This window comes from Penicillium concentricum, assembly GCF_028827145.1.
Source record: "Penicillium concentricum strain IBT 3081 chromosome Unknown utg000002l_segment0_segment0, whole genome shotgun sequence".
In the NCBI taxonomy this organism is placed as follows: domain Eukaryota; kingdom Fungi; phylum Ascomycota; class Eurotiomycetes; order Eurotiales; family Aspergillaceae; genus Penicillium; species Penicillium concentricum.
This window is the reverse complement of record NW_026622755.1, coordinates 1,224,469-1,250,392: the sequence shown is the minus strand read 5'-3', so window position 1 is coordinate 1,250,392 and position 25,924 is coordinate 1,224,469. Positions and strand designations below refer to the sequence as shown.

Genomic DNA, 25,924 nt, shown 5'->3' with positions numbered 1-25,924 from the left:
AACTGTCTCGGCGCAGGTATTCTCGCATATAGCCCAGGCGACAGGGTATCTCGAAGAGCATAGATACCTTCACTGCTCACCCTCAACCTATAGCCCCGAGTCCGGAGATCATGCCTTTCATCCTGTTCAAAAACTTTGAAAGGGATGTTTCGTTTCTTCAATCCCTGGGCCAAGCAAAGGCCACCAAGCCCAGCACCGACAATCAAGATTGGACGAGACATGGGAGTTGTGCAATAAGAAAGGGAGAAGACAAGATCAGAAGAAAGGGCGGTAAATGTATGGGTCTGGGAAGAGCCAAACTGGATGGTCCTTTTGTTTCGCGCCTCGCTCAATTTATATTTCTATATCATCGTGTCAGCGTATATTTGCTTAGCCCCCGATTTGATAGTCGGACATCGGGATTTAAAGGCCCGACCGGTCAGTGAGTCATTTTGTGACAATGTCAGATCAGCTTTTCAAGTATTTTGCAAAATTAAAGATCATGACCATCGCATAGACCCCAGGTAGAGTTCTAGCTTTGTTTTTCGGTTTCTGTTTTGTGACCCCTTTATTTTATTGGAGATGAACCCACTTCCACGGCCCCCCATTGGATATGACACGCGTAATCAGGATCGAGGAAGAGGAACTGCTGAAACAGTATTATCGGACAAGGGGGTTTATCCTTCCAATTTGTAACACGCTATAATCCTGAAGTGCACTAAAAGGAAGTAAGAGAAAACAATACAGTGAGATCTGTACAAACGTGTTGACGGGACTGTCTCCGGAGGTGATCCCATGTCACGTGAAAGCCATTCGCTTGCCGATTGCGTTGGGAAGTCTTCTCTTAGGAAGGTATACCTTTATATAGTAAATTATATAGTAAAATATTTAGTGCGTAATAACTCGAGTGCCCTAAGAAGAAATGAATAGAGCGAGCCGCGCCCGAAATGTGGAGGTGACCACTTGGATATGCTGAATGTTTTTCTAGTTTTGCTTTGGATGTATATAAGCAGAAAAGTAGTGTGATATTTTATATACGATGTCCTTTTAGATATCATTTTTTTTTGGATATTTTCTTTCCCTATAACCCATGGGTCACGGGAACAATACCATTTCATCCATGTCTCACCTAAGCTTGCGAAATTTACCAAATTATCCCGTCCTAGATAAAAGGTGGATATAGAGATATGTGCTATATAGAAGAAAAAAATTAAATTGGGTTAGTAACGGTGGAATTGAGTTCGTAACTTGATACACGACATAACTCAGATCTGGGGTCTAGAGAATCTGGATCATTGACCACATATACATAACGTGTTCTAATCCATTTGAGCGTTTGCGCCCCCTGTCTTCCTACGCCTGTCATCATGCCTATCACGATTAGCAATTCTCACAAACTATAACTTCAGCAGCCGAGCAATTTTCTATTGGAGGTTGCACCTCTAACTTCTTTCTATCTCGGTAGCGGATATGTGGAGCAAGTGGTAGACGAGATTCATATGGAGAAGAATTTTGGCTCAAATCTGAGGAGATGACGGGTGTTTGTGAGGTAAGGCCATGATGCAGCGGCGTTCGCTCTGGATAACCAAGTGCTGATATACGTATATCTGCACCTCTGTAGACGAGGATTTCTTTCTAAATTTACAGATATAATAATTTACAAAGCATACAAAGAGAGATCTTACAAAGTATTTGAGATTCAAAAGATATTGTAGAATTTCGCCTTATCACTCCATTTCCTAGAAAAATAGTCCATATTTATCAATTTACATTCCACCTTCGTTTCATAGCCCCTCCTTCTCGAGGGAAATATATGGAAACTACGGAGTACTCCGTAGCAGGACTCGATTTAGATTGGTAATTGAAGCTCTTTGCTGACGGAAGGCGATATTGTGATCTCTCGAAACGAGCTTAGTACTTTACTTGGCCTAACGCACGGCCTGACTCGTGTAGGGTGGATAGTGCATGGGCCGATTATAGGAGGCTCCAATTTTATATGTAGTTGATAGCCTCGATTGGCCTGACTAGTGTATTACTAGAATCCTTCGTATAACAAAACTCCCGTTGATGCTATCCGTTTACCACGTCACGCGCCTCCTTAAAAACAAAAATGCCACTAGACGCCATTATATCTCTGCGCTACATGGTTACGTAGTCAAATCCCGAATGCCTGCGCCGACTACGGCTGATATAGCGGCATTGGCGAGGAGGATAGGGTTGCTGGTCTAGGCACTATACCAGATCTTAGATCTTAGATCTTTATACTCCGTATGTTTGAATCTTATCCTGACCTAGGATTTGACCCTATAGCTGTATATATCCCATCTAATAGCTCATTACGCGCAAATAAAGCAGTATATGTTATTATTTATCCTAGGCCTCTTATAATTTTGGTGGTTGTGGCCAGACGTCGAGCCCCTATTCAGCTTACATCGCATTAGATCCTCCTCGGCAACAAAACACGAGATTGGAACAAAGTTACGCTGAGATTTTGGCCACTATCTTTATTTCCTAAACGAAATAAGATGCAGGGAGACCCCAGTCTGTAAATCTAGACAGTATGTGCAAATGGAAGAAGCCAATCTTTTTTTAATTTACATCCCCAGATCTCCAGATCCCCGCATTTTCGGCAGATGCGAGGCGTTATATCCGTGATTTTCTAGTCCGGGGTTAGGCCAAACATTTCGTGCGAAGCGCAAAAATCCAGGTTCATCATTTTACCTTCCCGCATCTTCGGCAGTTGGGAGGCATCACATCCGTGGTCATCTCGTAAAGACGGGGATAAGCGAAATGGAATGCTTTGATTGGATAAACTTATTACCTCCTTAATCCTTAGCTCGCTGGCTTAAATACGTCATATTATCACACTTGCAGTGTATACTCCGTAGGTTAAAACCAGCCCTAGGTCGTCTAGTTCGATTGAAAATAAACCAGCTCAGATATCGTTTCCATTGAAACCGCCTGATATTATGATCGCCATGGATGACAAGTTAGAAATTGGTCACCAGGAGGAAATTACTTGCGCTGAAGATTCTATTCAACAGAATTCATCCATCGACAAAAACCCTGTGAAACATGATCCTCAAGGATTTCCTGTTATTCCACAACCTTCATCCCATGGAGATGACCCATTGGTACTTGAAAATTTTATCTTTCTGCTGTATACCAGCGCTAAAGCTTGATAGAATTGGAGTCCGAAGCTCAAATTGTGGGTTTGTCTTCAGATTAGTTGGCTCGCTCTACTGGAGCCACTGGCATCTGCTGTCGTGAATCCAACATTTCTTCTGATGGCAAAAACATTTGATTTAAGCGTCAAAGAAGTTAGCTACGGTGAGAAATATTGTCCCAAATGATTTACTGTCTCTCTTGTTCGAGTATACAGATGCTAATTCCGATGAGTAACAGAGCTAACAGTCTGGCTTGTTTCTGCGGGCGTCGGGCCCTTGATTGTGATTCCTTTTGCCAATGCATACGGTCGTCGACCTGTGTACCTGCTAGGTAATCTTCTTGCTGCAGTCACAACCATTGCAGCAGGTTATTGCGATACATGGGCAGGTATAATGATCACCCGTGCGTTCTGTGGGTTTAGTTCGGGCTCTGTGATATCAATGGGTGCAGCGACAATCTGCGACTTATATTTCGTTCACCAACGCGGTGTTTACCTCGGAATATATACCTTGGCACTAACCAGTGGGGCACACGTAGGAATATCCACTGATCTTTTGTATATCTACACTGCTAATCAATATTATCTAGGTTGCTCCACTTTTGGGAGGCTTCATAGGGCAGTCGCTTGGGTGGAGACCATGCTTCTACATTCTGGGATACATACAATTGGCAACGTTCGTGTTAAACGTATTCTGCCTACCCGAAACCCTTTACACCGCGAAGCGTTCACCCGACTCAGGTCCCTACGTGGAGCAAACCTATATGCAAAATATCACGTTTAGAAAGAGAAAGGTTCCAGGAGTCCGACCGAAGATGCGAGACTTTGCTCGTCCGTTCGAGATGCTGAAATTTGTGTCGGTTTCACTCACAGGTACATTCTACATGGTCTGCTTTGGCTACGGTGGTGTTATTTTCGCTCTTACGGGAGCCAGCCTCTTCAGCAAGCTTTATGGATTCAACACTGCTGAGACTGGACTGATTCTGAGCATACCGCTGTTGATCGGAGGAGGAATTGGCGAGCTCAGCGGAGGATGGGTCACGGATTGGCTTTCGAATCGCCATGCAAAGAAACACAACGGCGAGCGTCTTCCCGAAGCTAGATTGACTGCTATCTGGGGCGCTTTGTTAATTCCAATTGGCCTTACCATTGAAGGAGTATGTCTTTCGCATTCGAAGACCGCCAGCTGGGTTGGCAGTGCAATGGGGATGTGCCTAGCAAACATGGGCCTTCAGATAGCCACGACAGTGATATATACTTACCTGACTGATGTGAGTGATTTCTTCTCACGAAGAAGGGAAAATGTGCGCTCTAACAAGATACTTGACTACAGTGTTACCGACCCCAAAGTGCAGAGGTATCGACAATTTTGAATGTTTTCCGGCAGTTTTTCTCGTGCCTTATCTCTTTCTACGCGTCAGTATGCCCTGACTTGAAATTTTATGAATCCATACTGATAAATGTCAATGCAGTCTTCCATTTGGGGAACTAGTCGGGTTCCAATTTGCCTGGTTGACCTTTTCATTGATTGTCGTGGTCCTCATGATTCCTGTCGTTCTGTTACAGTTTTATGGTGCGAGATGGAGACAGCTTCGCTCCCAGACACCTTTAGCTATGAAGGAGTAGATCTCATGAGTCACCGGGAATGGCAAGAGATGTTATCTTTCGTGAAAATACATAAATATCAGTCCGTCTACCAATTTATAGAGTAACACACAGCGGTCTGTGATCATGTACCATAAAATGCAAAGGCTTACGGGCTAATAAGAGAGAGAGAAGCAAAATATTCTTTGACTTGAGATAGGTTCTATAAAGAGGCTATGTGGATAGGGTGAAGCGGATTTCCGTTAATATAACCCAAGTCTCGGCATTAAGGCCTCACAGCCGAATATGTCAAGTTAGGGAATGAATGGAACAGGAAAATAGAAGCCAGTGGTAGTTAGGAATTTACAAGGGGTCAGGATAAGGAGTTGTATTCTCTATAAACAAACCGAGAGAAGCGAAATATATAGTGGAAGCCTGAGAAACAGGGTATCTATGAGCATGCCTCAACAGAAATGAAAGAAAAATAAAGAAAACAAGAAAGGGCGAGGGAGAAGCAGTTGATGACAAGTTGACATCAATGGCAGACATTACTGCGGACGGGGAGACCACGCGATGACCCTCCATTTAGAGTGATGTCTATGATTGTATGCGAGATTATGTCCCCTCATGTCCGTCATGTCCGTCAGGTTTGATTAATGCTAGGAAGACCTAACAGACAATGGATATCATCATGACGACCGCTTCCGCCACTTGAAGACGAATATCAGATACGTCGCAACGACAGCCATCGTGTAATTGAACAGGATAAACCCAATGAAGATCCCCACATTATGACCTCTCTGGGAATAGCTGAAGTCGTATTGTTTGACCTGAGGGTTCCATTGTTAGCGTGGTGTAATGTTAAAGCGAGAGTCCCGGAAAGAGATAGGAAAAGAAGAAAAACAAGAAAGACTAAGGGGAGAAGGAAGAGTGAGCTCACATATTGATCTCCATCAGCGTAGCTGCAATATTCGCATCGCCCTGTTGCGCTCGGATCCACCAGGTATCCAGTCGAATTGGACTGGCCGAAGTACGCGCCGGCATAGGAGCCACAGCTCTCCGATGGTGGGGAGTTGAAAACGTTTAGCTCGGAGTCTTGGCAAGTAATGGCTAGCGCATGCATCGCATTAGTACCGATGCCTTCGACGAAATAGAACAGTGGGGAAATGTTGTAGAACCAGCGCCAGCCGCTTGGCGTCAGGGGCGGCGGCGAGAGCGGGCCGTTGAAAGTGTTAACCACCAACCACACGAAGCCAGTGGCGACCTGCGCAGCCAGGACGGTGGGGAACAGGGCCGCGGTAAACTGGGCCAAACTGGCCACAAAGAGCGAGTAAAGCTCATACATGAGGAACGCATAGCCCGCGCGTGTCGAGATAGTGAAATAGCCCACCATGTAGTACCAAAGCAGCCAGTAAATCAGGCCTCCGAGCAGAGTGAACGGGATTTCCACCAGCAGGGCACTGATTGTAAATACACTCCAATGGTAGACGTGCGACTCGTGCTCCCGGGCTAAGAACTGGTCCCGTAGGATGATGAACTTGGGCTCAATCTGAAGACTGAGGACAGGCCCGGTAATGACACCCACGAAGATGGAGAACATACGGCCGCGAGAGTCTGTCAGGTTGTCAGACAGTTGCAAAAATGTCAGTCCGTTCATCAGGCCCATCCAGATGTTAAGCTGGATCTTCCCCAGCACATAGTCCGAGTCGCGCCAGTAATTGACGAATGCACGTTGAGTGACCACCCGAAGTTGCTCAAGATAAGAGGCGGCATGCGCCCGATCAGATCCCACAGAGGCTGCAACGTCTTTCTTCTCGAGCAGATGTTGAAGGTTATCCTGCGTAGTTTTGAACTCGGGCGAGTCTTGCCATGTCTGTTGCAGTAGATGAGTATTGGATCTTACAAACGAGCGATATAACATACCATAAACCAGTCTTCTTTGGGGTCAGCACTGATGTCCAGTAGGTAGTCGGCTGGGTTTTCGGTGTCTTTACACCGGCGTGTATAGCGAGCGAAGTAATCGATAATTGTTTGGCACCGTGCGCCAAGGGGGCCAAAGTACATCGTCTTTCCGCCAGGGATCAGAAGAAGCAAGGAGTCAAACTGCTCAATCATCTGGGAAGAAGGCTGGTGGATTGTGCACAAAATGGTTTGACCGGCGTGTGACAACTTGCGCATGAGCTGGACAATTGAAAGGGCCGAATTACCATCTAAACCCGAGGTGGGTTCATCAAGGAACAAAAGGATATCTGGCTTAGCTGCCAGCTCCACTCCGATACTGACACGCTTGCGTCTCTCCAAATCCAGTCCAGCGCCGGGGACCCCGATGACGGCATCGGCAATATCTTCCATGTCCAAGAGCCTGATGACCATTTCAACATGCGACATCTTCTCTTTGAGAGAGATATCTACCGGGCGTCGGAGTCTTGCACTAAGTTGAAGGGCTTCTCGTACCGTGGATGACTCAAGATGTATATCGTTCTGATGAACAAAGCTGGTTTGACGACTCATCGACGCTGGAAGTGGACCTCCATCGAGATAAAGCCCCCGGACAACACACCGATCTGAATCCTCTGCGCAAGAGTGTCAAGAAGAGTCGTCTAACATACATTAAAGTCAGTTCCAGCACTCCTACTTCAAAACCAAACGTGATCGAATTGTATACCTTTCCCGCACCAGACATGCCCATCAAAGCAGTCATTGAGCCCGGTTGGAGCCAGCCTGTATCGAGTCATCAATGAAATGTCCTTGTAATAAAATGACGCATGGGACTTTACCTGACACATTTTGAAGCAAGCACTTTCCGTTACTCAACTCAAGCGTCAGGTCCTGCCATGCAAATACATGCTTATTTGGCTCAAGTTGGTTGACGGCCGACTCGCTATCCGAGGTTTTCTCGGATTTTCCAATTTCGCCAGTTGGTTGTGGGCGCTCGATATCTGGCAAGTTGAGCGTTGAGGTGTTCGCCCATGGCAGCTTTTGATAATAGATAGTTGACATGCGTTCAGCCGCGTGGCGAAATCTCTCCATTCCGATTCTGTTACACTATTATCAGTGATGGGAAGAACAAAACAGGGAAAGGGCCGCAATGAATACATACGTGACTAGAAGCGAAAAGAAGACGAAGAAGGCGGCATTGATACCGACATTCCGCCACTTGTGAAGGGACTTGAAGCCATATTCAGCCAGAAGATAGAGCTTCCCGGAAACGTCTAGATGACCGGGCAAGGATCCCGACACCGCGCACGTCTGATATGTGGCGTCCGTGTATAACAATCCTTCGGGTACGGTATCTCGAGGGCTGCATTGATACATGCTGCTCCCAATCTCGTTCAGGGCGATTGATTCGAAGATATAGTACATTGGCTGTGAGAAAATGAAATAGTTAGATTTTGATCAAACAGAGTTTGTACTCCCGCGCGGAAGACTTACATCAAGGTACCGGATCCATCCGAGCCAAACCTTCATACCAGGCGGGGTGACATAGAAGCCGGTGTATATAATGAGCACATTAAGCAGCAGGCCGACTGGTAGGACAGCTCGAGTGATGGAGGTTGTAAACACCGCAATCGCCCGGAACATCACGCAAAGGGCCATCAAGCCCACATACAGACACACTAACCATGTGAAGAAATGACTGGCTGTGCGCTCAAATCCAATCATCCAGTAGATCGGAAGGGAGTAGAGGATGAAAATCAGCTTCCAGGGGACATCGGCGAGAATCTGGCCTAGCGCGTACGCTCCGGGGCGGTAAAATCTCAGTGCCTTCTGTTTCAAAAGGATTGGGCGCTGAATGAAGGTATTTCCAAATTCAGCGGATGCTTGCAGACCCATAATGAGCACAGAGAAGAATAAAGCAGAGCCACGCGTATACAGTCCCTCCGTCTCAGCGCGTTGGTTTCTAAACAGGGTTCCGAGAAGAAGAGCCTGCACGATAGTGCCTGCAGCTTCGGCAATCCAGGCAGCCCTGTCAGTCATAAAGATGCGATAATGACGGATAGTGCACTCGTAGATCTGACGATAGAATGGAAGAGCGTATCCAGTAGGTTTAATAGTCAACGATGTGGGCTCGGGCGCCTTGGCTTGCTCGACTGACTGCTGATAGAAGCTGCTCTCCCAAAATCGGGCTGCAAAATCAACTGGATGAAGAGGGACTGGGCGCTGAAGATCATCGCGGGGGATTCGACCATCTGGAGTGCCTGACATGGATGCCAGGAAGTCTGAAACGGAAGTCCGTGGCGAGCAGTAAAATCCGAGGGATTCGAAGTACCCTTTGGCAGAAGAAACGGGACCATAGTATGCTACATGACCCTCATTTAGTACCAGCACCTTGTCAAATAGTGAAATAGCAAGGTCGCTGGCCTGGTACAAGGACATTGCTGCCGAGCATCCACTGCGCTTCGTGTATTCCCGGAGAACAGTGAGAAAGCGGATTGCAGTTGAGGAATCCAGACCGCGTGTGGGATTATCAAAGCAAAACAAACTTCAGAAAAGTCAGTTCAATCCAGAAACCACTTGGAGATAAACCAACCTTGCACGCGTGCAAAACGCCTCAGCGAGAGATACTCGGCGACGCTGTCCACCACTCACCCCGCGGATGTGATCGCTTCCAATACGTACATCAGCCGCATGGCTGAGACCCATAAGTTCCAACACAGTTTGTAGGTCTTGCTCAAGGCTCGATGTGCGATCTGGTTGCGAGGTACCGCGGCGGGCATTCAGGGCAAATCTGGATCGTGTGAGTAACAGCTTGCCGATGGCAAACTTCGAGATAGAGGTAGTGAAAAACATACCTAAGCGTGGTGCTTACTGACAACGACGGAAAATGAACATCGTTTTCCCCTATCCGAGACATCGAATATTAGCATAATTGGACTCCAATTAGAGTGTCATGTCACCATACCGACGAATGCAATTTGATCGGGTCTATTTTTCTCTGCTTCCGCTGCACTGAGCGAACCATACCAGACATCGCCCTCCATACCGAGGTACTCATCTCGCATGTTGGCTAGAGCTTTGAGAAGAGTTGTACAACCGCTGCCTGGTCGCCCCACAACTACCATCATCTCTCCCTCACGAATTGAGCCGGTTAACTTGTGGAGCAGGATCCGAGATGGAGTAGGCTTGCGGGACCACCAGGTAGCTGGATTTGCAAGCTTCAACAGTTGAACGCACGCCTCGGGAACATTGTTAACAAGTTGATACTATAGCAATCATCAGCAATCTAAACCAGAATTTTTTCAAACGGTTAAACAAACCCCAACACCTGCTCCGATCACAGACAGATCCTTAAAAATAACATCCCCGCCTTTCCCTGACGTGCTAGTTGGACGAGCTAGGAAATCGTTCACCAATCGATCAATTTCCTCAACCTCATGGTGAGCTTTCTCAATTAGATCTTGATCTTGGGGCTCCATTGGTTCGTCCATTCTGAGAGGGAAAGCTGACAGCTAGAGACCTATTCCATGTTTCTGGTGCCTTTTAAATGAAAGTCTGAATATATAAATCCGGACATTTTTTTCCCCTGCACCTTTGTATAACGGATTACCCAAAGGAGTAATCGTTACCCCTTTTGGTTAGTCCCACGTAGTGACAATATCCCGACCTCGGGAGATTTGTAGAACGGAATAGTCTAGAAACATATATAGGGAGGAATTCATACCCATCCTTATTCTCCTTTTCACTTTATTTTGTTCCGATATCTATTCAATACCTCGATTCGCCATGTCTGATTCCATTGATGCTGATCAATTCACTCGAATGGGTTCGATCACCAAAACTTACTACCGAGATGTCTATCCAGCCATTGAGCCGACCAAGTCGGAGTTCTCCCAGACCGGAAAAGTGACTATTATTACCGGTGCGGGTAAGGGAATTGGAAGAGTGAGTGGCTATTTCACTAAAGAAGAAAACAAATTTCTAACTAATCTTCTGTTGTAGGCAATTGCACGAAGCCACGCCCAATCCAATGTAAAGGGACTAGTGCTTATCACCTTATCGGAGTCATCCGCCGAGGAAACCAAAAGTATCATCCAAGCCGAGTTCCCCTCAATCGAGATCCTCGCGCTTCCCACCAATATCGCTGACGAGAAGTCCGTGGCGCGCACCTTCGAGGCGATCAAAGAGAAATTCGGAACAGCCGACACCCTGATCAACAATGCCGGAGTGTTTGCACCGGGAGCCCCCATTGTGGAGTCCGACGGGGCCACGTGGTGGAGCGACTTTGAGATCAACGTGCATGGCACATACAATGTCACTGCGGCCTTCTTGCGTTTGATCGGTCAGACACCCGAGATCAAGCCCACCGTGGTGAACCTGATCAGCACAATTGCGTTGACTCCTCCGTCTCTGAGCAGTTACTTTATCAGCAAGCTCAGCGTGGCCAAGATGACAGAGTTCGTCACCGCCGAGAATCCGAACGTGACGGCGTATAGTCTGTCGCCGGGTATCGTCCTGACGAGCATGACATTGGATTCGTTTAAGCCATTTGCCAAAGACTCTGGTATGTTCAAGATACATCAAATTTCCTCCGGGAGTATCATTGCTAACTTTGTGACACTCGTATAGCGGAATTGACAGGAGCTGTGACGGTATACCTGGCCGCTAAGCGTCCTGAGTATCTCAATGGTCGTCACCTATCTGCGAACTGGGACTTGGAAGAGTTGGAGACTCGCCAGTCTGAGTTTGCTTCGTCGGATAAGTTGAAGGTCGGACAATTTGTTTGAAGAACGCTTCCTCGCGCGGATTATCCCTGGGTCCTTTTTTTCTCTCTCTTGAACGTTACTTTTTCGACTCTTAGAAGAGCCACGATATTCGTATATATACAGAAATTAGATATAAATGAGATAAAAGACATGACAAATCATGCTGCCCAAAATGTAACCATATTCTTACTGAGCAAAATGATCAATGCTAGAGGGGATCTCAGGGAGATCTACTAGCATATCATTGATTTCATGACAGTAGCCAGACCAAGTCTCAGGGTCTACCGTATTGGCCCAGCACCATAAGTCATCAGTCCCAGGAGTAACCGCGGAGAGGCCTGATGATCGTTCACCCAGATCTACCCCATCCCAATTTTCCGCCCCTCGTTCACCATCAGGCGAATGGCGATATGGATGTGAGGTAGAAGCTTGCGCATTGAGCACTTCCATGAGAGCATCGACACGACCCAGAAGGTAACGAGTGAGATGTGCAGCCCGAGACGCAATGGGATTCGAGGTCTTTGCTGTGTCGAAGACCTGAAATGACAGCTCCACGTGTTGTCGCGCGACAGAGAACCAGTAACACAAAGGATAGGCCAGCATAAAGCCTACAAGAGTCAGGACTGCGTTCCATACGTATTGGTAGACATCGGAACATCCATAAAGAGCATCATGGCTAAGCATGCGGCGGTGAACGGTCTCTATGGCCGTTAAAGCGTACCGAATAGCTGTTGTCGCATGAATGTCGGCTCCCGGGCTGCGTTGAGGGACCAGGCCAAGACTGGGAAACTGTATGAATGGACGGTGAAACCAAATAACAAGATCATGAAATTGAAGCTCGAGAAGTGTTTGTTGCAAGATGCGAACAGGTGAATGATAAAACATCCATTTATCGTCATCATGTTTCAGTTCTTCCCCGGAGGCATACGTTTGAGGTCGATTGGCGCTACCGACAAGCACCAAGTCTTTAAATGGCTCTGATTTCATGATACTATCCCTCCATTCATACAAATAACTAATTTCGTGAGTGAGATGCTCCGCCGACTGCTCAATTTGTCCAATGGGATCACCCGCACTCATAGTATCATGCCGAGCCGCCAAGGATTCGGCAACCCTTTTGCCAACAACCGTTAGGGCGATAGTTTCTGAGTGAAATACCAGCTCCGAGAAGGCGGGGGTAGTGGAAGGGTTGTAATTTGGAATGGCAAGTGTCATGTCTTTTAGAGAGACGATGACGGGTTTACCTAGGTACCGCGAGCAACGAAAATCGAGGTGAACCAGCATCCACCACACGCGATCACGGATTTCAGCCTCATTTGGACTAAAGTGAGATTTTGAAGAATTCTGCAGATCAAGCGACTGCGCAAGTCGAATAGCTACCCCTGTGATATTATACGCAGCCAGCACTTCCCCAGAATTCAGGAGAAATAGAGCCATCAGAATATGCCGTTGAACATCCGACACAGATGGTTCCGCATATAGAAGGAAATGACTGTTTTTCGCCAAGGCTTTCTGAAAGTAGGCTGCAAACAAAGCCACCAGAGGGCTCTGCTGCTTTTCCGAAGCGCGTTCTTGTGCCTCATTTAGTGTCGTATTGACGCCCAGAAGACGATGATGTAGTCCAGAATGATAGACTGATTGTAAGCAATACGCCATTAGTGCGTCTCGCAAAGGCTCCTGCTTTCGACCCGGCTCAGAATCCAGTACGTCTGCTTGGGTCACAATCGGTGCTAAGCACTGGTAGCGAGCCCAAAATATCTTCAGTAGCCTTTGTTGAAGGTCTTGCGAGTTGGAAGTACTCGACTGCGGAAAGTTTTGATCTGAATTTTGCAGCAAGGCCGGAGTGAAATACGAAGCCTCCGAAGAGGGTGATTCGTCAGACACTGGAGATGATTGTGCTGACATCTGTGACACGACAGAACAAAAGGTATTGATCCGCGAGATAAATCCGGTAAGACAGTCCGGGTCGCGGACAACCACATGGGTCGAGTCCTGTGGTGAACAGACCGGGGCAGACGAGCTCACTGACTGGGCAGGTGGAGTACATGAGGGGAGAGATGGTGGGAGGGATGATGGGACAGATGGTGCGAGAGATGGAGGGACAGAGGGTCGGATATGCTCAGCCCGAGCGGAGTCAGGTGGCGATGGGGGATGCGAGGCCCGGGGCTTGACGCACTTGACCCTGTTCGTCACACATTGTGAACATGGGAGTGTACCATCGCATCGAACACGATGCTGACGACAGAAGTCGCATGCTCGACGCACTTTTCGTCGCTTAACCAGGGGACCTGATCGCGGAGGTGCAAAACTGTAAAGCATGAAGAAGATTGTGCTTACAATAATTGTGGATGTGGAGATTTCGGACGGTGGATGTATCGATGTGATATGATAACCTTGGGAAACAAAGTCGCGGCAATGCTTACCTAGATCGGTACGTGGGTCCACGGGTCGCTTTTCTACCAATAGGATATCGAGGAAGGAGCGACCAATCGGAAAGGCGGGAACGGCGCACGGCATTTCTCGGCATTTTTGCGTTTTCATTAACCGTGTCAAGCATGCCAAGAGCCCAATAAGACCAAGGTAAGATAACGGAGGCTAGCGCCTTTCCCGCTACCCGCCTGCTTCCCGTGTTCCACTGGAACCTCCACCCAACACCTTTAGAGAGAAAGCCTAAAGGAGTAATGCCTACTATGTATGTTGTACAAAGAAAGAAACCAGTGTAGAATCCATTCATATAAATCTGCTCTACTTGCTCTATTTGCCCATCTATTGCATTGTGACAGGAAAACATAGCCAATATTCACTAATATCCGTTGGTGTGGACTTTGGCATCCGAAGCTACAAACTTCTTGGTCCCGCCTCCATTTTGCCACTGAACAGCGCGCATTTGTAATTGGGCCCAGCTCATGGCTGAAGTAAACGAGCGGCCCACTGTCCGACGAGTAAAGGAAGACGCTTCCATCTTGTGCACTGCGTAAGCCCAGTCGGTCGTATACTCCTTGAAGAAGGGCTTATAGCCGAGAAGACCCCCAATCCAACGACCCACAATCACTCCACCCCAGTAGCCAATAAACTTTCGCAAGTGATTGGGTAACCAACTGGGTGGGAGGAGATAGGCATCGCCCCCATCGTATGTCTGTAGTAGGGTAGAAATTAGTTAGTGATGGAAATTTTTGTCTATATAGTGAAATAAGGAGTTGGGGCGAGGTAGAGGTCAAGGGAGCCAAGATGGCACACGTACACATAGCAACTGAATAAAATCCATCTTGCCTTCGTGCACAAGGTAATCATGCCACAGGCCATACCAGTTCTCGAAGAAGACACGATCCAGCTGGTAATCAAGACCAGGATCAGATGCACTCAGGATAATGACCATGTCCTCGGTACTATCTGGAGCAATATAGAAGCGATGGATACTTCCTGCCCGGCCCATGACTTCCCCATCTTCTGGAGTAAGCACACGCAGAACGCCGTCTATCTCGACACACATGCGGCCCTGCTCCACGCGAAAGTACTCGTTCTGGAATGGGTGGAAATGGAGAGGAGGGCCGGATGGATGATTCAAAGCCTCATTGATGCGGTCGTAGTCGGGATCTTCCTGGTCCATCGGGGGTTTGAGGTAGTATTTCTGACGGAAGCAGAAGCATCGACCTGGAGGTGGCTCTAGGAACTCTGTGACAAGGGCGCCTCCAAACCTAAGAGACGATATTTAGCTATTGGAGCCTCTCTGGAGGTGACAAACATACTTGACAATCGGGTTGCTCCCTGCAGACACATGGTAAGGTATAAGAGGGGGCATGATGAGCAAATAACTAAGAAGTAAAATGAAAGACAAAGAGTTGATTGTTGTTTCTCATATCAAGCAGGGTCTGGATTATATACTTCAGACCCGGGTCGGTAGACCGACAGTGGGATGAGCTGCAGGATCCTGAATAATATCTGATTCAAGTGAGCTAAACCAAGATAGAATTATGCTCTTGAATATTGAATAGAATCCTTTCCTATCATACCAATAAGATATTGTCAGGAAATTCGGCTATGCACAACGGACTTGGTTACTTAAGTAGACCCCTGCAAGATCTTGGCCTTCTCTATCAAGCAGGGTCTAGACTATATACTTAAAACCCACCCCGGTAAGCTGACAGGCTGCAAAATCCTGAATAATATCAGAATCAAGTAGGCTAAGCCAAGATAGACGTATTCTAGTCATAGATAGCCAACAGATAGGTTATGGATGCTTAGACATTGAATAGAATCCTTTCCTATCATACCAATAAGAATTGTCGGTTGGTCGACTACACATAGGAGACAGAGTTGATTGGCTTTGCTGATCCCTGCAAGGCCTCGCGGTTCCGATATTATGCAGGATCTAGATTATATACTTCAGACCGGTTCCGGTAACCCGATGAGCGGCAACAATCTGAACAACATATGATGCAATTGAACTAAACCAAAATAGCATTTCCTCTTGGGTCTTGGATACAATCCTTTCATATCGTACCAATAGAAAATCCAGAAGTTCGGCTATACACAACAGAGTTGGTTAGTTAGTTAGACCCCTGTAAGACGCAAGTCCTAGCGTTGGCATCATCACGGAACCTCCCGCGCAAAAGTACATAATCCTTGAGAAGCAGAGAGCTGAGACCTACATTATACATCATACCGTCAGCTCTAGTGAAAATAGCCTATAATCAATTAGGGCTGTCTGCCTAGCGTGGTCTGTATACAACCATGATGCAGAGCCCTATACATTTGCCTGTGTCTCATATCAATACTGTCATATATTACTCCCTTTGGTTCCATAGTTTCAAGATCGGAGATCTTGCTCTATCTCTTAAATTATTTAAAATTACTTCATACACACATTGTGCGTATTTTTAAGTATTCTCATTTTATTACAATTATATAGAAATTATGACCTTCTATATTCGCGTTTTAATTGAGCGAATCAGGATCTTCCGCAACGCGCTGTGATAGAAATTGGGGAATCTTTACGGAGTAGCTGTAGAGGTAATATACAATAAAGTCTAGCCAATGAACCCTTTAAAGGGCTCCACTCATACTCAGGTAATCAGCTTCCCTGTAGCTTTGATTGTGGGTGTAGCAGCTCTATCCACCAAGATGCCTAGTTGATGCGCTATCTTAGTAGTCCTTACTCCGAAGTACGTTTCAAACCTAAATAAATAATGTGATCCGAACCTATTAAATGGAATGATGTGTGCCTTACGGAGAAACGGCGTTCGCTTCGGTAATTGTGAATTCGAGCATTGCCGATAGCATTCACATGTCACGCGTCAGAATCGGGTCTTTGTTAAAAAGATGGAAAATAAAAAGTACCTAGGTAAGCGACAGGCAATCTAAGAGATGTAGGATATAAACTCATCTAGTATCTACATAGCAGTTTTAACGGGAATGGAGCTCTACGGTGGCGTCTGAGCCGAGCCCAATTAACAGATTTGGCTGTGGCTTGGATATGTAGCCATGTGATAGGACCTCGGGATAGCCATATGTACTCTGTACGAAGTATATCCTATGATTTATATGCTCGGTGTGGATTAGAACTTCGGGTGCTCCGTGCTCCGTCTACGACGGTGTATAGCGCTCAATGTCGAATTTCTGGTTTTGGCCTGACTTATGCCTGAATTAAGCCTTGTTTTAGACCAATTTTAGGCCTCTCTATACATTAACCAACCCGGCATGGAATAACTAGGCGCCGTTAACCCATAAAAATGAAGCCTTTGATCTCCATACAAATGGAGATAACTCCCTATTTTTGGACGGTTTACAAGTCCAAACATGAAGCTTCTCATCCCATATAAATTGAGATCAAAAGCTTCATTTTCATTCCTACCGTTGTACATTGCTTATTAAGGGATCTGTACTAGTAGCCTTTTTCGCGTATGTTTATTTTTCTGCCAGGCCAAACAAAATAAGGCATACAGGCATTATAAACAGGCATTCGGCATTGAGCGCTATGCACCTTGCAGAAGCTGATTACAATCCCCCTGGTCATTCAACTACATCTGTAGTTAGGGTCCCGATTCCCTGTGACATAATGAATGATCATAGATTTAACTGTGCACATACTACTAGTACTTGCTTTGTGTCGTTCGTGCGCAATTTGCGCGACAGATGTGAATTGAAACTACTACCTAGGCATGTTGTTACGGCTACTGGCGAAGGGGAGGAAGAGAAAGAAGAATCATCGTTGTTCAATCTAGCAAAGAGCAGGGTATTTATACCCTGCGTCTGACAAGCAAGCTGCTCACTCTGCAAGCAAACAATCATAGGACGGTCCAATGTCCAACACATGTGATCAAGAATCACCGGCTCTATATACAGCATACTTAAGCACGAACAGGAGTAATCATGGCAACCTCCTTCAAATCCCTACTACTGAATCCAACCCGAAGAACAAATTCACCCTCAGGAATGAGCCACTTCTGAGAAACAATATCCCAATAACTCAAATCTCTGCGCATCAACTCAAATGCAACAGTGCTGGACTCGCCAGGAGCCAAAGAGACCTTCTCGAAACCGCGTAGCTGCTTAGGCGGTGTTCCCTCAGGAGTACTATCCGGGAAGGTGACGTACAGCTGGGGAACAGCCGCACCCTCGACATCACCAGAGTTGGTAACTGAGACGGTAACGTTGTAGAGAGTCTCCCAGAGAGCGGGGTTTCCGCCAGGCTGGACGGGTCGCTCCTCGGGAATTGAGGAGATGGAATCGACCACAGGCTCAGTAGTGAGATTTGAGAGGTTGAAGGTCGTGTATGAGAGACCGAATCCAAATTCGTACTGTACGGAGGTGTTCTGAGCGTCGAAGTAGCGGTAGTCTATCTCGAGCTTCTCGTCGAACCAAGATTGCCAGTCATGCGGGCCCATGGTGGAAACCTCGGTGGTGGGCGGGGCGTTGTAATCGGTAGTGTTCTTGGCGATTGTGTAGGGAAGATGGCCGGAGGGGTTGATGTCGCCGTAAAGGACATCTACGATAGAGTTACCGGCTTCCTGGCCGGGGTAGTGTGCAGCGAGGATGGCAGTGACGTTGGGGTGGTTGGCGAAGGGGAGGACATTGATTCCGGAGGAGTGGGTAACCACGATTGTGTTGTTGCACGAGCTGGCGACGGATGCGACGACTTCGTTGCCATTATAGTCAACATCCAGGCTCTCACGATCGGCCCCTTCTTCAGCCCAGGTCTTGAGGAAGACAAGGCACACGTCAGGGGTGGTAGGAACCCAAAGGTTGGTGACGCTCCCTCTCGCAATCTGGGTGTTGTTCAAGAAGTATTGGACGAGAGCTTTGTCCTTCTTGGCGCGGGTCTTGATGGCCTCGAGTGGGGAGACGAGATAGGTAAATCGACCAGTACCTGAGCCACCGCCAGCTGCGAGGTTTCCAAATTCGAAGTTTGCCAGATTGACAGCACCGATAGTGTTCTCGCCTGCGTCATTACCAAAGATGGCAATGTTCTGAGGAGCTTTCAATGGAAGGGCCTGCTTCTCGTTCTTCAACAAGACAGTAGCCTCGGCTGCAAGCTTACGGATCAGCTTAGCGTGGTTTCCGCGAACGTCACGGCTTCGCTCCCCAGTGAGGTTGAACTCGCGGACCCAAGTTGACCGAGGCGAGAACGTATTCAGGTCGGCAGATGAAGGGTCAACCTTAGGATAGTTCTTATCTTGGCCGAGCCAATAGTAAGGGGTCATGATACGGACGATCATGTCATCGACCCGAGATTCATCCACAGTGCCGTTATTGACAGCATAAGTCACGTTCTTGCCGAAGAAAGAGCCGGCTTCGGGGACCAGGCCATAGGGTCCAAGACCACCAGGCATATTCATATCGAGACCGCCCTCGATAGAGGCAACACCGGAGTGAGTGCCACCCCAGTCGGACATGACGTATCCCTGGAAGCCAAGCTCTTCCTTCAGCAGGCCGTTGAGTGCCTTTGAGTTCTCGCAAGCATAAGAACCATTCAGACGTTGGTATGAGCACATGAAGCTGGCAGCCTGGGCGCGAACAGCATTGGCAAATGGCCAAAGGTACAACTCGTGCATGGTGCGGTCATCGATGTTGGAGGAAAGTGACTCTTGAATAACATCCGTAACGGTTCCGTTGGTGTTGTAGCTGGGGTTGCGCTGAGCTTCCTGCTCGTTGCCGATGAAGTGCTTAGCAGTAGCTTGCACACCAGCGTCTTGGTGACCTCGGATAGTCTCCTCCATAGCAACGCCGGTCAGGTAAGGATCCGCAGCAAAGCCTTCCCAGTTTCGACCTGCGTAGGCAGAGCGGCCGAGTGGACCGGCAACAGGGCTGAGGGCAACGTGGGCGCCTTTGGCTTTGAACTCCTTTCCCATAGCATAGCCTCGGTCATAGAGCAGAGATCTGTCCCATGTGGATGCCACGGTGACACCGGCAGCGAAGACGCTAGCATAGTCGGCGACCCGAATTGACAAGGGGCCATCCTGCAAGCAAAGGCCTGGGAAGTCGAGTCGCGGGATAGCGACGATATTTCCTACACAGGGACCCGGCTGGCCGGTAACCATGTCGGCCTTTTCATCGACCGTTAGCTTGGCCACAAACTTTTGGGCTTTAGCGTAGGCTTTCTCCCAATCGCCTGATCCGGTGGCATTTGCTGTGGTAGGGATCAGCAGGAGATTCAAGTTCAGAGAAATTGACTGAGAGCATACGTGAGGGAAGTACAGCAGGCGAGTGTCCATACGGGCCCAGAATGGTTGTGTTCTTGGACTGTACATAGGTGAAGGCGTCTTTGCTTCGGGCAGTTCCATCAAACGATTGACCGTTGGCCAGTGTGGCGGCCAAAAGGCCTGAAACCACAAACTGAGTGACGGGAGCCATCTTTTGCAACTTTGTTAGAGAAAAGAAGCTGGTCTCTGTCGGTGTTTTGGGATCACCCAGTGTCCCCTTCTTATAGTCCCCCGCATCTCGGAACCCGCCATCGGCATCGGAACCGAAGAGGTTTACCGGGATATGGGGAAGGGCAAGTCCGAAGTTTTGCCGGTGAGTGTAACGTTAGTTACCCGGGGTTTTACCGGGATTAAGGTGACATTTTAGGTTCGTGGGGGTGGAGACCCCACACATTCCTGTTTCTGGGGAAACTTCTCCCCGTGCGCAAATATGATGCTTTTTAATATATGTCCCGGCAATACTTCGGGTACTTGGTAAAGTTTAGTCCTTTGTGACAATGTTACTGGTGGCATATCCACAAACTGACTTTTTGCGGGATTGTAATCAAATTCTTTTATTACACCAGGAGCAGCTTTGACTCGATCACGAGCCATCTCGCGTTTTTTTCCAGTTTTGAGCAGTGTGGCAGATGGAAAGGGGAAGAACCAGAAAGGATAGTACAAGATCTCTGATCCTGCGATGGAATCAGAGCAGTCCTAAATGATTATGGCCGGCATTGAACCTGGTGGTATAGTCCATATGATTCATACCGTGTCATGCGAGCTCGGCAGAGAACTTGGACAATGCACATGCGTGTCCGCCACCAATTCAGAACACAGTATTATTTCAAGTGCATACAGTCAATAAAATACAGAAAAAGGTGAGAGGTGCATACTATATCAACTAATGTTAAGTATTGGTATTGGTATTACTGGCAAAAAAAAGCAAAGTGGAGTGCATTCGTAGTGCATGCTTTATACCAGTTCTCGGCCGCTCTGGCATGACAAGGTATGTATGACTCGGCTTCTATAGTGTCCACTTACCGACTCAAGGTCATGCTTTGTCCTCGTGTCCGAAGTAACAATGGGGTTCAAGGTTTTATAATCATTATGAATGCCACCTTAAAACCCTTGGAACCATATTAAAGTCCATTACCTAACGAATATATCCCAGGTTATATGAGAAGGGGGAGAAAATGTCTCAAAGACATCTAAACACAATATCTGAAAAGTCCACTAAAAAGACGACTGAAAAAACATCATGAGGCTGCACAAACGGCCAAGTATTCTGGTTATTATTTATAACTTTCATGTGATACCATCTACCTTGACCAAAAAATATCATTGTGCCAAGCCCACACATTGGGCTCCACCTCCCGAATCTGCATCTCTACCCGGCCCTACTCCCCCCTTGGGAAATTGGGCCGTACGGGTCTAATGCAAATTTCTTGATATACCTTCAATATGGGGCCATACCCAAGGTACTTAGAATCCGACTTTAAAATCATTTTTCTTTACCACAATATCATATATGAAATAAACGGTTAGAATAGGTGATATTAGAATTTCATTATTTAGGGGATCTTTTGAGAAAATCTATAGTCTGTGGGATAGTTAAGGAGGGCTCTTAAAATCCTCTACATTTGACAGAAAACTATGTACTTTATATGAAAATAGCTTGACTTATATCGAATCATAAGCTACTCCTGTTTCTTAATATCAATATCTCTCCAATTTATTCAGTCTTATGGTTGAGGAATATGAGTTTTTGACCCTAAGCACCTTTTGTACGGCGGTCCCATATCGAAGGTAACAATATCAAGAAATTTGCATTGAACCCGTGCCCAATTTCCAGGGGGATTGGGCAATGCGTAGGGCCGGGTACATCTTTTCGTCCGTTTTGCACTCCATGTTACGATCAGGTATATGGCACTAGCTGAGCTTCCTTTGCTTGAATTGTTTTGTTCCATTTCTCCATCATTTCGTTGATTCGCGAGGTCCAAGAGGACCAAATCAAATCAGCTCCTGTTGAGCTTGGATTATTGGTGTAAACGGCAACAAATTTGAGTTGAAGCGATGCCACCGCGGGAACAAGCTCTTGGTTTCTTTATTTGGTCTCTTTTGGTGTTATGCATTCGCATAGTGTCAATGTCTTTTGTTCTCATGGCAGTGGCACGTCATATCCAGGCTGTAATGTGGGATACGGCATATCCGGAAACCCCATATACCCATTGAGTATCTCATCCGTGCTTATGTTCCAGAGGAAGTCCGGCCATAAGGCAGTATCATCTACCTGTGCTACTTGTGTGGCGCCAAAATTTTCACCCATCGGGGGGACATCCTGCGAGGTTGCGCTGTTGGCCAAAGTAGACGGTCCGAGGCCGCCATCGGGTAATCCTGTAGGTATTTGGGCCGTATCTTCAGAGGGCACCAGGTGATACTTTTGCTCGAACCATTCAAGAATATGCCACAGCCATGCCTCGTAGAAGTATTTGGAGTGCTGTTTCCCATCTACAGTCACTCTGTCCTTGCTGAGCCATTGGATCTGTTGTAACGCGGTCCGCAGAATTTGTGGCATATTCAAAGCCGAGCATAGGGCACGAACACGTGGACTGCGTGGGGCGTATTTTGCCCCCGTGACGGCCAGTTTGCAGCCTAGAACCAAGTTAAAGCCTGTTTGCTGCCATTGCGTATGGCTGATCAGTCGATAAGTATCCGGAGCAAATGTGAAAACGTAATCAAAGAATTTCTTTGCTTCAGTCATGCCGCGATCGAGAAATTCAACCTGGAAGGATGATAAATCTAACGGTTGGTGGCCACTTTGGAGATGTGGTGGGAGCCCTGAGTCTGCATGGGAGCGAGGCGCGGACGAAGCCGAATAGTTGGCTGCTTCATGTTTATCAAATAAGCAAGCCTGGCATAGAAACAATTGTAGAGTGTGCAGTTGAAATTGTAGTAGGGCTATGTTGTAGACGTTGAGTTAGTATTAGTTCCAGTCTATTCAATCAAACTCACAAGCGGGTCACTTACAATTGTCCGAAAACGTTGCTGGCAAGGTCTTTCTGTACTCATTGATTTCGGTTTGGAATGCATGCATATCAACCTCTCGTACTGGATTCGCAGTAGTGCCCACAGCATCATCGATCCGTTCAAAGATTTGTTGTAATTTTACTAATTGTATTAAGCAGCGATCACTGGCAATCTCAGCATTTGATAGTAATTCAAGTGCATGCTTTTCAACATATGACACCCGAGTCATCATGCGATCCATTTGCAATATTGTCGAGCGACTGCACACACCCATACTCAGTCAGTAATATTAGGGAGAGATGGGCATTGTTACTGACCATGAGGATAGCACGTAAAATCCAATCAGAGCTCGTCTTCTCTCGTTCACCGAATGTCTACTACTGCTTTCATCTGAAGAGACCTTGCTCATAGCCATCCGTGAATAGAATGATTGGGTTTCCGACAACCGGTCAAGCTGCAAATCACTGATTATACTCCAAGCAAGATGAAGGTAGCTGGAAAATCTTCCATGCTGAGACTGATGCTGCAACCTGGGATATTGAGGCTTTGAGTCAGTAGTGCCGTCTTCAATAAAACCACTTTAAATTAGACTCACCATGCCAAAGCCACAAGGAGTCCCAGCAATACGTCCATGGATGGATTATGGGCGAAGATCATCTGATCAGCAACTGCTGTTTGGAATGTTTCTTCCAATATCTGCTGAGCGGCTGCATTTTTGTATGATGAGACCTTGAGGATAGCCAGCATGAGAAGCGGTTTCTCCGCTCGCAGCTGAGCAAGCGTCACTTCCGGTGCGATAAAGATAAATGGAAAACATGGCATCAAGGTTTCCCGAAAAGAGTCAAGAAGAGTGACGGCATCATCAAATCTCACAATCCCGCGATCAATAACATCTCGGGGTTTATCTGGGATGGAATGAAGTTCCGGGTCAGACGGGGCTAAAGGAACATCAGGCTGGTGTTTAGTAGGCTGGCTATTAACGACTCGCGCTAAGAGCTGATCCGCTTTGGCTTCGAGAGCCTCGACTCGTCTGGTTTTTTAAGCTTCCGTCAGCTTATATTCACTGTCACGAATCAGATGGAATTTGGGAGCCTTACGTCCCCTTCTTAGCGGGGTTGTAACGAGGTCGAGCGACCCGAAAATAGCACTCTTTATCAAGACGGCGACATCTAATACCTTATATTAGAATATGGTTATAGTTGAGTATAAAAATGATGATCGAGTTTCACTACTTACCGATCACAGATAGAGGAATCCGAAGTTCGGATACATCGGATTTTGCCACGAGCACAGTTTTGACACGTTTTGATATGTCCCGACGTAGATGCCATGTTCCAAATTGAGTATAGTCAATCTATTCTGGTGAAAGGTACATCAGGACAAGGAAATGGGCGAGTTGAAGAGGATAAGGACAAGGACAAGGACAAGGACACGGACACGGACAAGGACATGGTCGAAGTGCAAAAGTCTTGGCATCGGTGACCCGCCAGGCAACAGCTTAACTTGAGATCCACTATATCGTATCAATCTTCATGGCAGCGTTGATTATTGGTTTGACTACAAATTCGAAGGATTTGGGAGTGAGATTATCTCAAGTTAAAAATACACACACAGCCTCATAATGATTATTGATTGTGGATAGGCAGCGTCAAACTTCTTTGCGTCTACACATAAATAGTGACGAATCTATCATGGATTTACTAATATCAATTCAATCGCAGCACTCATTGTCTGCAAACTTCACTCTAGCCTACTTAATCTTCCAAGGTTCTTTACTATACGTGATCATGTCCAATACAGATGATTGCACTTTGCAAACATGTCCGTTAAGTGATGGTTACATCCAGTATCAGCCTAACATGGCTGGAAACATCTTTTATCTCGCTCTTTTCGCCATCTTACTCATTGGACAGATCGGTACGGGTATCGTATTTCGATCTTGGAGTTTCATGGTGCCAATGGTCGCGGGCCTTATATTGGAGATCATAGGATATTTGGGCCGAATTCTCTTACATGATAACCCATTCAGCTTCGATGCTTTCTTGATGTAAGTTACCCAGCCTACCACATGATTGAATATACTGACCGAGGCGTGATACATTAGGTACTTGATATGTCTCACCATTGCCCCGGCATTCTTCACAGCTGGAATCTATCTATGCCTCGGTCGTATTATTACAGCTTATGGCGAAGAGTTCTCACGCTTGAAACCAAGAACCTACACCTACTTGTTCGTGACTTGCGATTTGATTTCCCTGATCTTGCAAGCGGCCGGTGGAGCCATCACTTCAATTGCCGAGGAACAGTCACTTCACGATACTGGTGTCAACATCATGATCGCTGGACTGGTCTTTCAAGTTGCATCGCTGGTAGTGTTCTCTATTCTAGCGATTGAGTATGGAGTCCGGGTTTTACGAGGAAGACGCCTGCATTCCCCTACTCAGGAACGGCCGGCAAGCTGGATGAGGAGATCGTTTTTACTTGGTATGTATATCACCTCGATCTTTTATATGGGCATTCCACTGACTCGAGTTTGATTATCAGGTTTGACATCTGCCATTCTAACTATATTGATTCGATCTTCATTCCGAGTGGCCGAGCTCCAGGGTGGATTTGAGAGTAAATTGGCCAACGACGAGGTAGCCTTGATGATCCTCGAAGGCGCTATGGTTTCAATTGCGTGCATTTGCTTGACTGGTCTACATCCAGCTCTGCTTGTGGGTAAAAATTGGAGGACGCCTCAGGCAATTTCACGAGACATGGAAATGGAGGATAAATAAACC

The 25,924-nt window shown here is 46.9% G+C and overlaps 8 protein-coding genes across 8 annotated transcripts; 3 read left to right on the top strand and 5 right to left on the bottom strand.

Annotated features, from left to right (window-relative positions):
* Nucleotides 1–2,957: 2,957 nt before the first annotated feature.
* N7517_004049 (uncharacterized protein) lies at nucleotides 2,958–4,771 on the top strand (the record flags this gene model as incomplete). Its single annotated transcript, XM_056721779.1, has 5 exons — nucleotides 2,958–3,113; nucleotides 3,165–3,309; nucleotides 3,394–3,680; nucleotides 3,736–4,302; nucleotides 4,712–4,771. The coding sequence occupies 5 exons, from the start codon at nucleotides 2,958–2,960 to the stop codon at nucleotides 4,769–4,771; spliced, it is 1,215 nt and encodes a 404-aa protein (XP_056578029.1).
* Nucleotides 4,772–5,418: 647 nt separating this feature from the next.
* Nucleotides 5,419–10,146, bottom strand: N7517_004048 (uncharacterized protein; the record flags this gene model as incomplete). Its single annotated transcript, XM_056721778.1, has 11 exons — nucleotides 5,419–5,559; nucleotides 5,670–6,602; nucleotides 6,653–6,717; nucleotides 7,406–7,450; nucleotides 7,507–7,766; nucleotides 7,830–8,095; nucleotides 8,162–9,212; nucleotides 9,261–9,458; nucleotides 9,523–9,571; nucleotides 9,633–9,933; nucleotides 9,988–10,146. The coding sequence occupies 11 exons, from the start codon at nucleotides 10,144–10,146 to the stop codon at nucleotides 5,419–5,421; spliced, it is 3,468 nt and encodes a 1,155-aa protein (XP_056578028.1).
* Nucleotides 10,147–10,453: 307 nt separating this feature from the next.
* N7517_004047 (SDR family NAD(P)-dependent oxidoreductase) lies at nucleotides 10,454–11,454 on the top strand (the record flags this gene model as incomplete). Its single annotated transcript, XM_056721777.1, has 3 exons — nucleotides 10,454–10,612; nucleotides 10,670–11,231; nucleotides 11,297–11,454. The coding sequence occupies 3 exons, from the start codon at nucleotides 10,454–10,456 to the stop codon at nucleotides 11,452–11,454; spliced, it is 879 nt and encodes a 292-aa protein (XP_056578027.1).
* A 165-nt stretch (nucleotides 11,455–11,619) lies between these two features.
* On the bottom strand, nucleotides 11,620–13,752 carry N7517_004046 (uncharacterized protein; the record flags this gene model as incomplete). The annotated part of the gene is made up of 1 exon (XM_056721776.1): nucleotides 11,620–13,752. One exon carries the CDS (start codon nucleotides 13,750–13,752, stop codon nucleotides 11,620–11,622), a length of 2,133 nt encoding a protein of 710 aa, XP_056578026.1.
* A 484-nt stretch (nucleotides 13,753–14,236) lies between these two features.
* On the bottom strand, nucleotides 14,237–15,232 carry N7517_004045 (cupin domain-containing protein; the record flags this gene model as incomplete). Its single annotated transcript, XM_056721775.1, has 3 exons — nucleotides 14,237–14,569; nucleotides 14,675–15,128; nucleotides 15,180–15,232. The coding sequence occupies 3 exons, from the start codon at nucleotides 15,230–15,232 to the stop codon at nucleotides 14,237–14,239; spliced, it is 840 nt and encodes a 279-aa protein (XP_056578025.1).
* A 2,548-nt stretch (nucleotides 15,233–17,780) lies between these two features.
* On the bottom strand, nucleotides 17,781–20,283 carry N7517_004044 (beta-glucosidase; the record flags this gene model as incomplete). The annotated part of the gene is made up of 2 exons (XM_056721774.1): nucleotides 17,781–20,059; nucleotides 20,115–20,283. The coding sequence occupies 2 exons, from the start codon at nucleotides 20,281–20,283 to the stop codon at nucleotides 17,781–17,783; spliced, it is 2,448 nt and encodes an 815-aa protein (XP_056578024.1).
* A 1,989-nt stretch (nucleotides 20,284–22,272) lies between these two features.
* N7517_004043 (Zn(II)2Cys6 transcription factor domain-containing protein) lies at nucleotides 22,273–24,472 on the bottom strand (the record flags this gene model as incomplete). Its single annotated transcript, XM_056721773.1, has 6 exons — nucleotides 22,273–23,072; nucleotides 23,142–23,401; nucleotides 23,459–23,671; nucleotides 23,737–24,171; nucleotides 24,239–24,310; nucleotides 24,378–24,472. The coding sequence occupies 6 exons, from the start codon at nucleotides 24,470–24,472 to the stop codon at nucleotides 22,273–22,275; spliced, it is 1,875 nt and encodes a 624-aa protein (XP_056578023.1).
* A 456-nt stretch (nucleotides 24,473–24,928) lies between these two features.
* On the top strand, nucleotides 24,929–25,921 carry N7517_004042 (RTA1 domain-containing protein; the record flags this gene model as incomplete). The annotated part of the gene is made up of 3 exons (XM_056721772.1): nucleotides 24,929–25,188; nucleotides 25,246–25,625; nucleotides 25,686–25,921. The coding sequence occupies 3 exons, from the start codon at nucleotides 24,929–24,931 to the stop codon at nucleotides 25,919–25,921; spliced, it is 876 nt and encodes a 291-aa protein (XP_056578022.1).
* Between the last annotated feature and the right edge of the window lie 3 nt (nucleotides 25,922–25,924).